The 19264-nt window shown below is 43.8% G+C and overlaps 1 protein-coding gene across 1 annotated transcript in view; it reads right to left on the reverse strand.

Moving 5' to 3' along the window:
- The window catches only part of LOC139384764 (MAM domain-containing glycosylphosphatidylinositol anchor protein 1-like), a 369693-nt gene that overhangs the window by 282073 nt on the left and 68356 nt on the right, over positions 1–19264 (reverse strand). The window contains exon 3 of the mRNA XM_071129638.1: positions 1472–1611. Coding sequence (XP_070985739.1) covers positions 1472–1611 — 140 coding nt within the window. The remainder of the gene's footprint in view (positions 1–1471; positions 1612–19264) is intronic.

Genomic DNA, 19264 nt, shown 5'->3' on the forward strand with positions numbered 1-19264 from the left:
ACGCTGCTGAGCACCATAGCCCAAGGCAATACCAGCGCTGATAGTGAATGTAATATTGTTATTATTGTTTTACTTTCGGAAAGCGTGACCAATATAATCATTATTCAAAATACATGACTGCCACAGGCCCAGAAGGAACTGCTGTTGCAAATGACTGAATTTCACAACTGCTCCTCGACAAACTGAGATAGGAACCCTACTTGTGTCTATATTTGCCTAAATGTTTATTCTCTCTAACACTTGGCTATATGGAGGGAATGAAAGTTTGATTACATTTGTGCAAGTCTAAATAAATAGGGATAGACTGTGTGCGTGTGTGTGCACTTGTGTTCGAAGTGTGTTGTATGCGAGTACATGTGCGTTTGACGCAGACAAGAGTCAGGCACCATTCTACACAAGTAAAGCAGTGATGGTTAATATATTCTGTAAAAGTTTGGGATTGAAGAAAGACCAAGTATAACATCTGCATGACCTCTAAAATAATTGGGTCCTTTGTACTGCCAAGGTTTCACTGTGGATCCAACTAAAGTATTCAAATATGTCTGAAAGTGTCTGTATATAGGAAGGAATATGTATGAGAGAGCGATGGAGAGAGAGAGAAGAGGGAGTGATAGAAAAAGGGGGAAAACAGAGCGAGAATGAGAGTGAAAAAGAAGAGAGATGCGGAGAGAAAGAAACAGAAAGCGAGATTGGGAGTCAAAGACAGAGAGAGAGAAAGATGCAAGTGTGACTTGTGTGACTTGACTTCTAAAACTATGGTTTTGGAATGCCTTAGCGATATTTACAGATGTAGGCTATTTCATGCCAATAAAGCACCTTAAATAGAAATTGGATTGGAAGAAAGAAAAAACGCATCAGTCCCTGAGAGGACAGCACATGAAATGTGTTGGTAGGGGGTTAGATGACTCAGGGAATCAGGCAGAGGAATCTGCTGAGCCAGTTTGGGGTTAGTAGATGACGTGGAGGTGGGGGTGCGGGGGCACAGACACACACCCCTGTTTTATTCTCATGCCACCAGACCTGTGGGTATTCCAGGGGAGCACGCTGCTTTTCATCTGTCTTACACACACACACACACAGTCTAAAGTCAGCTTGATCTGCATTAGTGCTCAAAAGTGCTCTCAAAACAGACAGCTCACACCAGACTCAGAGCTCTCCTCTGTAGCTTTCACCACATGGTGAGATCTGAGAAAGAGAGAGTGCTTTTTAATATGCACTTTAAAGCTGCTCCTTGGTCAAATACAGGGGGGTTGAGAACACTGTGTGTGTATGTGGAGGTCAGAGAATTGGCATTGTGTGATTTGTTGGTTTGATGGTGTATCTAAGATGGCTTTGCAAGCCCCATGTTTCTCTACTGGTGTTGCAAGCCCCATGTTTCTCTACTGGTGTTGCAAGCCCCATGTTTCTCTACTGGTGTTGCAAGCCCCATGCTCTACCAACTGAGCCACACAGTCATGTTATGATATGGTACCTGTGGTTGTGGGTGTCCTTTGACCAGACATTGTAGCTCCAGGCGGTCTCCCTCTCTGATAGTGTAGATCCTCTCACTGATGTTGTCCTCCTTCACCACGCATGCCTGGCCCGCGTGTGAGATCTGGGCATTGGCAGGGGCTGCGTCAACACAGGAGAAACAAAAGAGAAAGGGTCATATTTTCAAACGAAATAACAAATATGTTTTTGTTTTTTGTAAGGTACATGAAAGTTTTATGGCATTCCTGGAAAAAAAAATATTGTATATTACAGTTGGAAGCCCCATATTCAGACACCCGAATAAAAATGTTTTAAATCATAATCGTCACAGAAAATTTGCTGTTATTTCTTAAATAATTTTGTGAAGTTCTATCCCTAAAAAAATAACAAATAAAGATTGAACTAATCACAGGCTTGGTGAGTTAGGTATGTTAGTGTTGGGCTAGAACAAAAATGTTCAGTGCAAATCCATTGGATTGAGAAGCACTGAATGAAGTGACAGGTTGAAGAGAACCCCAGTAGACACCAATGCCTCAAGAACTAGGACCGAAGACATCTGACTTATGACGTAAAACAGCCTCGTCACAGAAGGTGGTCAAGATTGCGTGCGAGTTGCTTCATGTCACATCAGCCTGGGCAGGATTTTTACATTTACATTTGGGTCATTTAGCAGGTGATGGGGGACAGGAGGTAGGTGGGGAAGAGAGGGAATTGAGACAGAGACAAGGAGAGAGAAACAGCAGGTGATGGAGAGGGAAGAAGAAAATAAGATAGAGAGGAAAAAAAGAAAAACACTAAGGACTACTCAGAAACCACTGTAGGGGGAAAAAATGAGGAGTACAATCCCAGGTAACAATTATAGGGAGAGAGAGAGAGAGAGAAAAATGTGGAATGTTACCTGTAAAGTTCCCCTAATGTTTGAGTGTCCAGTTTTCCGTTAGTTAGGGAAACATTCTATCTACACTGAACAAAAATACAGTATAAACTCAACATACAAAGTCCAATGTTTCATGAGCTGAAATAATAAATCTCAGAAATGTTCCATACGCACAAAAATATTATTTCTCTCAAATTTTAAACACAAATTTGTTTACATCCCTGTTAGTGAGCATTTCTACTTTGCCAAGATAATCAATCCACCTCACAGGTGTGGCATATCAAGAAGCTGATTAAACAGCACGATTATTACACAGGTGCACCTTGTGCTGGTGACAATAAAAGGCCACTCTAAAATGTGCAGTTTTGTCACGCAACACGATGCCACAGATGTCTCCAGTTTTGAGGGGGTGTGCAATTGGCATGCTGACTTCAGGAATGTCCAACAGAGCTATTGCCATATAATTGTATGTTAATTTCCATACCATAAGCCGCCTACAACGTTGTTTTAATGAATTTAGCAGGACGTCCAACCGGCCTCACACCCGCAGACCACGTGTATGGCGTTGCGTGGGCGAGCGGTTTGCTGATGTCAACATTGTGAACAGAGTGCCCCATGGTAGGGGTGGGGTTATGGTATGGGCAGGCATAAGCTACGGACAATGAACACAATAGCATTTTATCGATGGCAATTTGAATGCACAGAAATACCGTGACGAGATCCTGATGCCCATTGTAAGGTCTTTTTTTTTAAGGTATCTGTGACCAACAGATGCATGTCTATATTCCCAGTCGTGAAATCCATAGATTAGGGCATAATCAATTTATTTCAATTCACTAATTTCAGTAAAATCTTTGAAATTGTTGCATGTTGTGTTTATATTTTTGTTCAGTATTTCAACTGACTGATTTCCTTATATGGACTGTAACTCTGAAATTGTTGCATGTTGCGTTTATATTTTCTTTCAGTATATGTTAACAAAAACCTTCGGAGAACCTTTTTAGTGTGTTTTGGTTGTTAAATTTAGGAGAATATTCCCTTCGTGTCAAGCAGAACGTATCTAGAACATGGTTGTGGTTTGCTATATTAAGCAGGCAGATAGGCATCCTGTTACTGTTCAATTGAACATTAAAATGGGCAAAACGAGTGACTTAAGTGACTTCAAGCATTCTATGATTTTCGGTGCCAGGTGTGCCGTATCCAGTATCTCAGAAATGTCTGCCTTCCTGGGCTTTTCACGCCCGACAGTGTCGAGGGTTTACCGAGAATGGTGCAACAAACAAAAAACATCCAGTCAGCGGCAGTCCTCTGGGCGAAAACAGTTTGTTGATGAGGGAGGTCGAATGAGAATGGCAAGAATTGTAAGAATCGTGCAAGCTAACAAGAGTGCCACAAACAGACAAATAACACCACAGTACAACAGTGGTGTGCAGAACAGCATCTCAGAACGCACAACTCATCAATCCTTTTCATGGATAGGCTATGGCAGCAGACAGCCACACTGGATTCCACTCCTATCAGCTAAAAACAAGAAGAAGCGGCTCCGATGGGTACACAATCACCAACACTGGACAACTGAGGAGTGGGAAAACATTGCCTGGTCTGACGAATCCTTGTTCCGGTTGCGTCATGCTGATGACAGAGTCTGGATTTGGCATAAACAGCTATGGAGTCCATGGACCCATCCTGCCTGGTATAGGCTGGTGGCGTACTGGTGTGGAGAATGCTTTCCTGGCACAAGTTAGGTCCCTTGAGCAATTGAACAAAAAACTTTGACACCATCCTGAATCCATGCCCCAAAGAATATGGGCTTGTCTGGAGGCAAAAGGGTCTCCGACACGGTGTCAGTTATCAATTCATTTGAGTATTCTCTCATCATTGATTTGATTTACTTATTTCAACAACTTAAGGGCTTTCTGTAGAGTTGTCAAAATTGGTGGGGCATATTAAGTTGTTTTAATGACACTCCTGAATCACTATGATAAATACAGTTTTTATACAAATCTTGAGTGTAGTTTTAAGAAAGCTGAAATTTACTTCAAAGTGCAATCAGCCTATTGCTTACACCTGTCAAGTTGTTTCAGATCTACACAAATTCCTAGGGAGGAGGTTAGGGTTTCTTCTGGATAGGGTGTAACTATACTGGCCCAATAACACATGCCCTAGAGATATCCCTTGTTGGGACAGTGTTTAGGGTGCTGGTGGCCTGGGTTTGAGACCCGCTAGGACAGTCACCCTACTCTCACGTTCTTAGCAATGTTAATGTCATTATTTGGCAACAGTTACAGCACACCTATCTGATATCATTCAAATGAGTTTCTCATTGAAAGATGGGAATCTGTAGAATTCTAGACAGCTGAGCATCTCAAAAAGAACTCTGTCGTTTTTAAAAAATCCACACCATATACTCAAGAAAATATTTTATTGATCATCGTGATTCAGGAGCATCATTGAAACAGGTTAATATGCCCTAAAAACATTGAACAATTATACAGAACCCCCTAAAATGCTGAAATAAGTCAATCAAATAAATGATAAAGAATAGAGAATAGTCAGATTAACTGATACCTGACATGGACATGGTGGCGTTGCAGGAAAATCGGAGTACCGTGAACCAAGAGGTTGTGAGCTCAAATCCCAGGTGAGGAAATGTTGAATAATAATTACTGTATAAATGAACATGCCCAATGTAATCAAGTGTGTCAAATATGTAAGTTAGAAGCACATTGTGTCTGAGTATCCCTTGCCAATAGACAAAGGCCTATGAATGGATCAGTGGTTAACCAATCAAGGCCTTGACTGGTTTGGCAACAGTAACAAGACGTGCTGTGTAATTACATTTTTTGGGGACACAATATTGGGGGAACATTAACATTTTCACGTGTGACTTCCAAATATATCTAACAGTCCCCCTTGCATGAACAGTTTGAAATGAGGTGTTTTCTGCCTCGTCATTAATTCACATAGAAGTCGGCCATTTCACTGTGGCAGGCAATTTACGTTTCAGGGATGCTGTGCTAATGTAAGGCGAGGATTAGCTAGATGAGCCAGACAAACTTCTCTCTTCGATGAGAGCCCAAGCACTCCCCCAGTGTTTCCCCAGATCGAGTATACAGACATTTGCACATCTCCAGTCAGAACAGAACCTGCATTAACTTTTTTCCCCCTGGTGCATTTTCCAGCTGGGACTGACATTTATTTCGTTGTTGTTTTCCTTACTGATAACGTTGGACATGTGTGCATTCCTATCAAAGTAAGTGCCTTATTATGTTATGATTATAGTTTCTGTATATCGTGTTGTCGCTTCTAGTGTAGCACACAGAATGTATGTACAGTGCATTCGGAAAGTATTCAGACCCCTTCCCTTTTTCCACATTTTGTTATGTTCTAAAATTGACTAAATAGTTTTTTTCTAAACACAAAATTCCTCGTAATGGCAAAGCAAAAACAGGTTTATAAAAATGTTGGCAAATGTATAAAAAAAATGATAATGAAATATTTAATTTACATAAGTGTTAAGACCCTTTACTCAGCTGCTTCAACAACCACACACAAAGCCTCGAGTCTTCTCGGGTATGACGCTACAAGCTTGGCACACCTGTATTTGAAGAGTTTCTCCAAATCTTCCCAGCAGATCATCTTAAGCTCTGTCAGGTTGGATGGGGAGCTATTGTCATGTATCTTCAGAGATGTTCGATCAGGTTCAATTCCGGGCTCTGGCTGGGCCACTCAAGGACATTCAGAGACTTGTCCCGAAGCAACTCCTGAGTTGTCTTGGCTGTGTGCATTGGGGTCGTTGTCCTGTTGGAAGGTGAAACGTTGCCCCAGTCTGAGTCCTGGGCGCTCAGGAGCAGGTTTTCATCAAGGATCTCTCTGTACTTTGCTCCATTCATCTTTCCTTCGATCCTGACCAGTTTCCCAGTCCCTGCCGCTGAAAAATATTCCCACAGCATGATGCTGCCACCACCATGCTTCCCTGTAGGGATGGAGCAAGGTCTCCTCTGCCTCGACACAATCCTGTTTCGGAGCTCTTCGCACAACTCCTTCAACCTCATGGCTTGGTTTTTGCTCTGACATGCACTGTCAACTGTGGGACCTTATATAGACAGGTGTGTGCCTTCCAAATCATGTCCGATAAATGTACTTTACCACAACTGGACTCCAATCAAGTTGTACAAACATCTCAAGGATGCTCAATGAAAACAGGATGCACCTGAACTCAATTTCGAGTCTTTATCAAAGGGTCTGAATACTTATGTAAATAAGGTATCTGTTTTTTATTTTTAATACATTTGCAAAAATGTCTGAACCTGTTTATACATCATCATTATGGGGTATTGTGTAGATTGTTGAGGAAAAATAACAATGTATGCCATTTTAGAATAAGGCTATAATGTAACAAAATGTGGAAAAAGTGAAGGAGTCTATTTTCAGAATGCATCGTATGCATGTACATAATGTATTCTGTGTGTATTCCTTTATAATCGCGAACACGCAAGGTACTACTTCGTAACCTTTATGGTTTGATACTCAACTGTGCTATCTTGCTAGCTACAATACTAATGGCGTTCGGTTGTGTGGTATACTTTGAAGCTGCGCTTATCATGACCATGGTCTGTTTATGAATGTGGCCTGTTTAGCATAGCCCTGCCCTGCCTCCTTGTGGAGCCCTTGTGGAGCTCTTCAGTTACTGTGTCTTTCTGTTTCTTATACATTTGTTCAATTGAACCTTTATTCAACGAGGCAAGTCATACATATACAGTGGGGCAAAAAAGTATTTAGTCAGCCACCAATTGTGCAAGTTCTCCCACTTAAAAAGATGAGAGAGGCCTGTAATTTTCATCATAGGTACACTACAACTATGACAGACAAAATGAGAAAACAATTCCAGAAATTCACATTGTAGGATTCTTAATGAATTTATTTGCAAATTATGGTGGAAAATAAGTATTTGGTCAATAACAAAAGTTTATCTCAATCTTTTGTTATATACCCTTTGTTGGCAATGACAGAGGTCAAACGTCTTATGTACTTCTTTGTAATATAATAGTACTTTCAGAAACCCCGCACACAAACAGTATTGAACATTATTTGCCAACATCATAACTGGAGGTGGATTGAGGTCAGATTGTCTAAGATTGAGGTCAGCTTTTGTATGCTAGCAACATACTTCTATTACATACACTCCTTTACAGTTTTACTGGGGAAATGAACAGCAAGAAAAGACATAGGCCTATATGTAATAGGTGTATTTTATTGAAGTAATTGGTAGTGGTTGAACAACAAAAACTGAAACTAGTTTTACTAGAGGAAAAAAAAAACCCAGCAAGAACAGACTTACAACTTATTAATATGCATAACCGACATTTCAATACTCGTGTAGTGATTGAACAACAACTGTTATGCTGTCACTACTTCTGTGAATATCTGAACATTGCATCCAAAAATAAAACGCTCGCATTGAGGACATAAAGTTGTGTTTGTGCAAAATGTTTCTGTGAAAAATCAGTGTGGCCAGCTCAAACACGGACTGTTGCGTCAATCAAAACTAGACGTTCTAAGTGTTGTAATCACACCGGTTTGAGCTTATGCTGCAGTGACCACTGTAGAATGATCACACCCGTGTGTTCGTACACATCAAACGGTAAATATCTTGTTTTCTGAGAACATGGCAACCATGTTCCTTGTATGTTTGGAGGGACATTGATAGAACATTCTCCTAACCCCTCAGAAAACTGGACACATGAATGTTCTTGCAATGTTCCCATGACACGTGTCTAGAACATTAATATATTATACACTGAGAACATGGCAAACATGTTCTGTGTACAGTACTGTATGCTTGGTGGGATGTTGATAGAATATTCTCCTAACCTACAGGGAACTGAACACATGAATGTTCTTGCAGCGTTCCCATGAAACATGTCTAGGATATTAACACCTTAAGTTTCTGAGAACATGTTAACCACGTTCTCGGCAAGTTCTATTTGACATTAGCCTCTCTGCGCACGGAACCCGCTAGCGGGCTGAAATTCCACAACATACGGTGATCGCTACATAAATAGTCATATTAAACATTCATGAAAATACAAGTGTCTCACATGTATCGAAAGCCTAGAATCTTGCTAATCCAACTGCGTTGTCAGATTTAAAAAAAATATTTACTGCGAAAGAATACGATGTGATTATCTGAGCATAGAGCCCCATAAAAATCAACTATTTCAACCAGCACATAATCACAAACTGCATTAAAATATGGTCTCTGGGAAACATTCCTATGAAAATGTTAGTTAATCACCTACTGAGATTCTTAAGGGAACGTTCTCTAAAGTTGTGGGAACATTTGTTGTTAGCTGGGATGATGTGATTCTTATCGATGCGCGTTTCCCAAAGTAAACAGCCATTCAAATGTACACACTGATAGAGACCCCAAACTTATACGCTCCTAAAATCAAATCCTCTCCCCATAATGCCAACCCCATTGCCACAGAGTAAAATAATATATTATTAGCATACTGTATTAGCATGTTAGCCCAGCCATAACCAGCGAGAGGCAGTAGCATAGCAGCCCCATGGCCCAGGGCCCCTCACTCGTCTGGGGCAGGCCTGGAGCGACAAGGCCCTTGACAGTTATCACATTGTTTCAGCCTGACACAGGCAGCATGCCACATGCTAACCCTCTAACCTGGCATGAGCTTCACAGTATGAATAGTAAGAGAAGAGAGACCGGGGAGAGGGAGTGGGTGCAATATGGTGTAACGCTCCACACTCTACTGCCTGCATCAGTGCGTGTGAGTGTGAGTGTGAGTGTGAGTGTGAGAGAGAGGGAGAGCGAGAGAGAGAGAGAGAGAAGTTGTGTTTGTGTGTTATGGAGAAAGGTGTCAGTGTGTGTGAGAGAGATTGAAAGAGTGTGTGTGTGTTGCGAGGGTAGGGAAAGGGAAAAGCATATTTGAATCAGAGATGTGCTCTGGCGCCCGTTTAGCAGTTTTCGGTAATGGCACATCTTGTCAGGAAGTATCAGTGGACCGCTACACTGGGGTGATTATGACATGGCAGTGGCCTGTTTTAGCATATACCGCTGCTATTGATCTCTCCCTCTTTCTCTCTCCCTCTTCCCTCTACCTTCTCCATCACTCGCTCTCTCTTTTACTCTTTCTCTCAGTTTTACTCTCTCGCACTCCATCTCATGTCGAGGTCAACTTATGAAACCTCTCTGCCCACTGATTGCCCAGAAGGTCAAACAGGTCTGCATTAGGGAGATAGAGAGGACACAAGGTGGGGGGTCAGAGGAGACATAGGGGCAGAACCTTGGTGGCAGGGCCATAGGCGGTGAGGGGTTAACTCGACAACTCAACTTTGAGGTGAGTGCACAGGGCAAGGCGGATTAAAATTGTGAATAATTGTCCTTTTGAGCTCATTAGCACGTTGGCGCTAGCGCAGCCTCTCCAGGGGGAGAGCGTATGAACCACATCGTGCGGCTCCTCCACTACTCTTGCCTCAGGCTAGAGGCTGTCTAACCGACTCCAGCAGCCAGTGCTGGTTAAAGGTATATATTTAGGAGAGAGAGCGAGAGAGAGAGATAAAAATATAACACCAAAATATATGCTATTCATGTACCATACTCACCTTTCCATCTACCACATGATACAAACCAACATCACAATACCCAAAACAATACCCACTTCTACAACCATATATCCCCCAAAAAATCCCAAAACTCTTCCCAATCCCAAACATCACATTAAACAGATACTCATGGTCCACTCTATCAAAAGCCTTCTCTTGATCTAAAGAGACCAGTCCAAAGTTCACATTAGAACCTCTCGACAAGTCCAAGATGGCCCAGATTAAGAACAAGTTGTCCGTGATTAGGTGTCCCGGTACCTAATATGTTTGGTCCTTATGTTCTATCGAGTCCAAATGGGACTTCAGTCTTTTAGAGAGGTCCTTGGCAAATATCTTGTAGTCCGCACAGAGTAATGCCACAGACCTCCAGTTCTTAAGTTCACACAAGTCCCCTTTTTTGGGCAGGATAGTTAGAGCCTCCTGACGACAGCTCATCGGCAACTCTCCTACCCCGACGCATTCACGCAACACGCAAAAGAAGTCCTGTCCAATTATTCCCCAGAATTTTTTATAAAACTCCACTGGGAGTCCATTGACCTCCGGTGCATGACCGGGGGACATCTGGGTTACAGCCTCTGCCAGTTCATGGGACAACAACGTAAAGCTCTAAATATACAAGTAAATAGCTCAACACAGCTCAATAGCTCAATTCACCCAACACACTCCTCTTTCCCACATCTCTGGCGCCATTTATATTGAGTGAGCCTACCCGAAGAGTCTCCATAAGAAGTTGGAGAAAAGCCAGCAAAGAAAGAGACCACTAGCAAAGCTCAAAAAGCCCCAGTGTCAGAAAGAAAATATAAATCTAAACAGTGTCTGAAGGTAAACCATTACACACTGTTGTGACCCACTTCCTCAACCTAAACCGTTTCCTGGGTGAGAGGGCACCATGCCCCTCATTTTTCATAGCAAACTTTCTCAGATCAGAAAAAAAGCCTCAAGATTAACTTTTTTTTCCCTTGGTCTCATTCAGGAACCTTATCAGTTCTCTCAATGTGTACTTTGACCCCTCTGCTTGACTGGCTGTCGGCTCCGGACCCATTGAAAAATAACTCCTCATACTCTTTCCCACACTCACGTTCCTCCTCATCTCTATCTCCCATCCTGACCACCTGCCCTTCCTCTCTGGTCAGGGCATCCCCCACAGCAACAGGCAAAGTTTCTATGGTGCCTTTGACCACACCCTTTTTCCTTTTCCGCTTGACACCACCCCCTCCCCCCCAGTCTCTTACACTTCCCCACTATAGTCTCCTCATCCACTAGCATAACCTGACTAGACCCAGCCTCATCTACACCACCATCCATAGCATAACTAGGAGCAGCCTCAGCTACCCCACCATCTCTAGCCTGACTAGACCCAGCCTCAGATACCCCACCATCCATAGCATGACTAGGCCCAGCCTCATCTACACCACCATCTCTTGCATGACTAGGCCCAGCTTCATCTACACCACCATCCCTGGCATGAGTAGGCCCAGCCTATGCTGTCTGCATCTCATTACCCCCTGCACGTTGACTTCGATTTCCCCTACTGGCGCTTGTACCCTCACCTTGTCTACGGCCTTTATGTGGGCACACAAAGCTCTTATGCACCAAAAACACTCAAAACACCCTACTGTGCTGGCAAACCCTGCATAGAGACCCTCCCCATGCCTCACTTTAAAATGCACATTTAGCTGTTGCTCATTGTTATTCAGAAACATAAACACTTGCCTCCGGAACGAAACAACGTGCTTGACGGCATCTGCCTGAAAACCTGCCGACAGTACACGAAAACCGCTAGCAAACTTACTAAAAACACTCAGCTCTTTCCTGATTTGATCATCCGTAATAAACGGAGGAAAATTTGCAACTACCACTCTTGTCGAAGGGGTAGAGAGAGGTGACCACAATCAATTCTTAGGACAGAGCCCTCCACACCAAACACTTAAACTCCAAAAAACTCCAAGCATGCACAGAGAGAGAGAGAGAGAGAGGTGGAAAGGAAGAAACATGGAGAAAGGTAGAGAGAGAGATGGTAGATGAGGCTGGGTCTAGTCAGGAGAGACAAATGAAGAGAGACAAATGGAGCCAGACAGGCAGAGAGAGAAAAGATGCTAAGGAAAATGTGAAAGCAGGTGATGCGATGAAAAGTAAAACAAAGAGACTGTTGAGAAGAAAGATGAAAACAGGAGGAGAAAAGAAAGGATAGCAAGGAAGAGGGGCGAGTTACACAGTGGGAGTAAAAGTTGCAAGAATAGAGTGAAAGAGAGACGGAGAGATGTGTTTCACAAAAAAAAATGTTTTTGCACCAAACCACATTAAGAAACAAGCAGCAAAACAATAATGTCCCATATAGAGCATTGCCCCAATGGCCAAACTAATCTCCTTTTCCCTTAAATGGTAAGACAACAGAACAGGCATTCACTTGGCCATCTGTCTCTTGAGGACCCCTCATGGACCCCTGTCCCCGTGTAGATGACTCTATCATAACCCTATCCCATTGTTTCCATACTGTCTCCCTTTGCACCATGTCACCCGACCCCTTCTGAGCATAACATTAACCAGAGGTACTCACACCCAACAAACACTGGTGAGGCAAAAATGCAAAAATAAGATGTTTTGTATCTATAATGGAATAAAATATCACCTTATTTTTGCCTCCCAGTGTCAAATGTTTTATTCCGTTCATGCCCTTTGAGATGACATTAACTGTGAAGCACTGTGCCACATACTCATTGAACTCACATCCAAGCCTTGAAGTTCGAAACACTGCTGCTTCCCTTCAGTCAGTCAATTTCAGCACAACATACTATGTGGAGTCGCACTCTGGCGACTTCGGTTGAAGGATCTACAATGACGCCTGACAAGGCCAATTCAATTTGCATCTCGCTGGAAGCCCTGCCTTCCACAGGTGATAAGCATGAACCTCAGATTCACTCTTTACCTCGGTGTGAAGAGGAACAATTCACGCTCTTAAAACAAACAACTGTAAAATGTTGCGACAACTAAACTGTCCCATAGTGGGAGAGCGTGCTCACCCCTGGACATTGTGTGCTGAACAATAATATCAAACAAAAATATAAACGCAATATGTAACGTTAGTCCCATTTTTTCATGAGCTGAAATAAAAACTATGAGAACATTTTCATATGCACAAAAAGCTTATTTCTCTCAAATTTTGGGTGAGGATTTCTCATTTGCCAAGTTAATCCATCCACTTGACAGGTGTGGCATCTCAGGAAGCTGATTAACAGCATGATCATTACACATGTGCACCTTCTGCTGGTGATAATAAAAGGCCACTCTAAAATGTGCAGGTTTGTCACACAACACAATGTCACAGATGTCTGAAGTTTTGAGGGAGCGTGCAATTGGCATGCTGACTGCAGGATTGTCCATCAGAGCTGTTACCAGAGAATTTAATGTTCATTTCTCTACCATAAGCCGCCTCCAATGTCGTTTTAGGGAATTTGGCAGTGCATCCAACCGGCCTCACAACCGTAAACCACGTGTAACCACGTCAGCCCAGGACCTCCACATCCAGCTTCTTCACCCGCGGGATCATCTGAGGAGGCGGAGGGGGGTGCTGAGGAGTATTTATTTCTGTAATAAAGCCCTTTTGTTGAGGAAAGACTCATTCTAATTGACTGGGCCTGACTCCCTAGTGTGTGGACCTTGCTCCCAAGTTGGTGGGCCTATGCCCTCCCAGGCCCACGCCTGACTGCGCCCCTGCCCAGTAATGTGAAATCCTTAGATTAGGGCCTAATTTATTTATTTCAGACGACTGATTTCCTTCTATGAACTGTGACTCAGTAAAATCGTAGAAATTGTTTCATGTTGCGTTTATATTTTTGTTCAGTATAGTTATTCTTTAATTTGCTAGTGCAATGTGTAAGATGGCTAAGAAAGTGACCGAAACGACAATGGCTATGCGGGGTTAGGGGTTGAGATCATGCCCGAGTCAGTATTTCTCTGAAAGATTCTCACAATTTATGTGTAGTTTGTCTCGGCTTGGAACACGCTCAGGCGGCCCTTGCACGAACCAATCAGTGTGTTAATTGCCACGTATTTCGGGCAAACTCCCTGGCAATACATGTGGCATTCTTGAGGAAGCTTGGAGTTACCGATGGTGACTTTTCTTTCCAGGATGCCAGTACCTCTGCTGGGACTGAGGTGCAGGAAGCGGAGAGAGATGTTGGGCTGTGGTCAGAACATGTGGCACTTACATGCCAACAGGGGGATAGTGTGAAAGCTGGTTACATACAGGGCCCAGGTTCGGATGAAGAAGGTTCGGACAGCCACCATCTCGCACTAAGGGAGTAGCAGGGGAAAAACTAGTATCCAATGCATCATTCATAGAATTGTTCTGCAGGGCGGCTATGCATTTGAAGGTGAAGTGGCCATGTTCAAACCCGCTTCAGAAGTCATTAAGGTTTGGTGGGAAGCAACTGGCCGCTGTGGCTGCCACAGTCAAGCACCACCTACCCCTGTTTCTGGATTTCATCTAAGAATTGACAACAACCTGGTCCAAACCGCATTCAGCTAAGCTGATGCTTTATGAGTGTGACCCCTTCACGGATCCGGAAGGGATGGAGGGGGCAGGGCTGGTACACAAGCAACTGGGGGGTGGCATGTTAGCTGGCCACCTAGCCCTATTGGTAACAACAGGCGTGGCTAATGTGAATCCTATGTTCCCTAACAAGCAGTGTCGCTTTTCGGCTGCTCAGCTGGAGAAGGTGTATCGTGCAGAGGGGGTGGCTGCCCGAATCCTGTCGTCTTTCACTATGTTGCAGGTCTACCAGACTGAGTTGCTGGAGGACATGGTCACGGCTTTGGCCACAGGAGAGCCCATGCAGAGCTCTGGGTGAGACCTGTGTTACGGCCAACTTCCTTCATGGGGTTCGGGAAGAGCATGGCAGCTACTGTGGTGGCACAACGTCATCTTTGGTCAACGTTTTGCAGGTGCCCGAGAAGGACAGACAGTGATACCTTGTTGAGCCAATTTCTCCCACGGGGTTGCTTGGTTTCGCCCTGGAGGCTATGCAGGCCGGTTCAAGGCCAAAAAGAAGCAAGAAGAGGCGCTGCATGCTTTTCTCCCTCGGAGGTCCTTTGGCGATGCCGAGGGTGGCACTTTCCAGAAGGCCGACAGTCAGAGCTCCGCCGGCTAAGTGGATCGGCCTGGTTCCCAGGCGCAACACCAGTATGCCTGGCACCCTGCTTCCAGGGTCGAGGTGAGAGATGGTCCTGACACCTCACAGGGAAAAGACAGCCCCCGCACACCTAGCTCAGGGATGGGGGTTGGAACAGCCAATTGAGGTATGTCACCAATGGCACCGATGAGGGGCCAGGGGCTGAGGGTATTGGCCTACCTTGACGACTGGCAGATAGCAGCAGAGTCAAGGGAACAAGCAGTGTTACACACATCCAGGCTGAAGTCCAATGTTCAGTCTCTATGTTTTATTTTAAACCAGGAAAAAAGCTGTCTAACCCCGTTGCAGCGCATTCCATTCCTTCAAGCTAAATCAAGCTTTTCTATCCAGGGAGAGGGTGCCCTGGTTCCAGCTCTGCTTGGCCCAATTTAGGTTGGGGCGAACAGTACGTTTTTGCCGGTTCCTGCACCTTCTGGGGATAATGGCTTCTATGAGAGTGGTTATTCCCCTGGGACAATTATTGATGCGGTCCGTCCAGTGCTGGATACTAGTGACATGCTTTGATGCATCTCACCACCTAAACTGGCCAAATCAGTGGAGGGATCCCCAGCCACTATCACAAGGGGTTGTCATGGGTGTTGTTCCACAAGGTGGTCACGACAGACGCGTCACCCCAAGGGTGGGGTGTGCGGTGCAAGGGTTACTCAATTTGGAGAATATGGACGGTGTCACGGAGTGCACAGCAGATCAATTACCTGGAACTTCTGACAGTTTATTTAGTGCTAAGACACCACCTCCCACGTTAGTCAGGCCGACATGTGCTGGTCAGATTCGACAACATGATGACAGTGGCATACATCAACAGACAGGGGTTGATTAGGTCCCTCCCCTTGCTCTCCCTTCAGACAGTGCATGTTCCAGGTTGCCTCAACTCGGGTACGGACCTGCTATTCAGGGGGAGACAACGCCCCTGGGTGGTTGGCCATATTTGGGAGAGGTTCTTTATGCATCGGAGAGAACTCACAGTGTCATCTATTTTTTTCGATGAGGGACCTGAGTTCCCCATTGGGAACGGATGCTCTGGCAAACCAGTAGTTCTGATTCAGCCAAATTTGGAAAGGGTGCAACTGGAGGGCTTATCAGACATTTTTGTGGCTACCCGTTGGCCCAGGCAGCCTTGGTTCGTGGAGCTCATTCACCTTTAGGCGGGACCCAATGGCAATTCCCGTTGTTACCTGTTGTCCCAGGTACACAGGTTTGGCACGAGAGGCAAGAGATTTGGTTCCTATGGGTCTGGCCCCTGAGAGGGCCAATATGATAGCTAGGGGTTTACCTCCGAATGTTATAGCCACCATTCAGTCTGCAATGGTGCCCCCCACAAGAGGGCTGTATGTATTTATCCCCAGTGTATTTATACCTGTGTTCTCTGTTTGTCTGTTGCCAGTTCATTTAGTTTCGTGAAACCTACCAGCATTTGTCCCCTTTCTCCTGTCTGTTCTTGTTCCTGTTTTCTAGTTTTTCCCAGTTTTGACCTTTCTGCCTGCCCTGACCCTGAGCCTGCGTGCCGTTCTATACCTTGCCAGACCGCTCTGGATTATTGACCCCATGGCTGCCCTGACCCTGAAACTACTGCCTGCTGTTCTGTACCTGTTGTACCCTTTCTGGATTACTGACCTCTGCCTGCCCTTGACCTGTCGTTTGCCTGCCCCTGTACTAGAAATAAACTGTTACTTCGACACTGTCTGCATCTGAGTCATACCTGAAACCTGATAAACAGTACTTATTGTCATAACGTTGTGGTTTCTTCCTTCCCTGGTAGTTCATTGATAGATAACAATTTAATTGATAAGATTACTGATTGGCCAGAGATTCTACCCAGTTGCGAATCAGTTCCTAGTTGAGGAAAGAAATAGTGAAATCCCAGTATAGGCTGGATGACATTGTTTTCACTTCTTTAAACATGCCATTTAGCAGACACTTTTATCCAAATTGACTTACAATAGTGCAAAAAAAATTAATTTTATGGGTGGCCCCAGCGGGAATCTAATCCACAATCCTGATGTTCTAAACACAATTCTATACCAGCTGAGCCACACAAGACCCCTTCATGCTGCAACTCTAGGTTCCCTTGTCCAAAGAATGAGTATACTGCTATGGTATCCTTTATGTGGTCAGGAGACAAGGTGAAAATGTAGCATACAATATGGTACGGTTATTTAGAAACAGTCTAACATGCTAATTCATTTAGTTTGGTCGATGGAGCATTTTATTAGGGTCTTTTGACAGTGATCTGTTTTGTTGCAGTTGTTCTATTGAGCAACAACTAATTCGGTGGAACGTTGATCGAGATTGCAAGCGATTGACTCGAGTTCTGCCTAAGCATTATCGATAACTTGGTCCATCACTCGATACTGATCCAGTGAAAGACAAACATGACCAAGGGATGATTTCTTGCTTGAAGCTAATGAGTGGGATATGTAGTGGCAGAGTGTGTGTGAGAGAGAATAATCATGTACATGTGTGTGCCTGTATGTGTATTAGAGAGAGTGAGTGTTTTATTTTATTTATGTATTTCACCTTTATTTAACCAGGTAGGCAAGTTGAGAACAAGTTCTCATTTACAATATGTGTGAATGCAAAAAAAAAAAGTGAAAGTGTGAATGCATCCATGTGTGAATGTGCCCATGTGTGTGTTTGTGTGTGAGTGTATTAGAGTGCCCATGTGTTTGTGTGTGTACCCATGTCCTTGAATGTGCCCATGTGTGTGTGAATGTGTGTGTGTGTGTGTGTATCAGATTGTGTGTGTGTGTGTGTGTGTGTGTGTGTGTGTGTGTGTGTGTGTGTGTGCATGAGAGTCTGTGTGTCAATTGGCAGAGAGGAAACTCAGGAAGGTCATGAATCCTCTTGCAGATACAAGGCACACGTCCCATGATTGATACGCGTAGTTACTTTATCACCAATGCCCATGCATACCAATGAATTGCCGGCTGAATTCACTTCATTCATGACAAGACGTTTTACTTCCCGGCCCCATCTTCTACAGTTGCATAAAGCACACGAGAGCCGGGGAAACTAGGGAAAGTCACAACCATTATCGATCACGACAAGAGGGAACCCTTCAATGTGACCTAGAAAGGCAAGACATTAACACACGCACGTACACACACGCACGCGCACGCACACACACACACACACACACACACACACACACACACACACACACACACACACACACACAGCTTAGAAAACCACTACTGAAGATAACTATTTGTATTACTTTCATGCCAAAGGATACAAGATAAATGAGTGGAATGTCAAATGGTCTAGGTCATTGTATTACAGGGGTTCCCAAACTATTTTGGTCCACGACCCCATTTTGTTATCTGAAAATTGTGAAGAAAATGATGTAGCCTGATTAACAGCCCATGTTTACTTTTTTTATTTGGGGCTATGGCAGTCAATTGAAAAACATTTGAACAGTATTGACTTCTCAACTCACCAGCACAAACTGTTAATGTGGGGCTATAACACTCAATTGCAAATAAATCTGACATAATGTATCTTATCTCACCACCACTAATGAGATGGGTGCGCTTGATGCATGTCGCGTCAGATATTCTCAAAGTCAGGCGGCGTGGTCGACAGTGCACACCTCATCTCTCCTGTCACATCCATTTGAATAATTTTTTATTTTATTTTTAAGGTTAACCACATTACAATGATTTTTTTAAGGATATTGGAAATTCTCCCGCAACAACGGTTCCCTAGTTTGGAAAGCCTCTTCAGTTGGGATTGAAGTGAGCTATCAAACATTATATTGGCTTAATATATAATATTATATAAAGCAGACGCTTTTATCCAAAGAGACTTACAGTTTAAGTGTTGATCGGTTCTAGGAATTGAACCCACTGCTCTGTCGTTACAAGCGACAAAGGACCAGCTTCAGCACATTACATCGCAGAACAGGTCTCTTTGTGACGGTCAAGCAAACGGCCACTTGCAACCTTCACATCTTTACATCTTCTACTAAAGTCAACAAAAAGTTGAAAACTGGAGAGCAGTGTCAATTTTGATAAAAATTCCGCTACTCAAATGCCCCCAAGAAAGCATTCAACTATATACGATGATCTATCATTTTTCTTATTTCTCAATTGTGGCT

The sequence above is a fragment of the Oncorhynchus clarkii genome, chromosome 26 (assembly GCF_045791955.1).
Source record: "Oncorhynchus clarkii lewisi isolate Uvic-CL-2024 chromosome 26, UVic_Ocla_1.0, whole genome shotgun sequence".
NCBI classification, from domain to species: domain Eukaryota; kingdom Metazoa; phylum Chordata; class Actinopteri; order Salmoniformes; family Salmonidae; genus Oncorhynchus; species Oncorhynchus clarkii.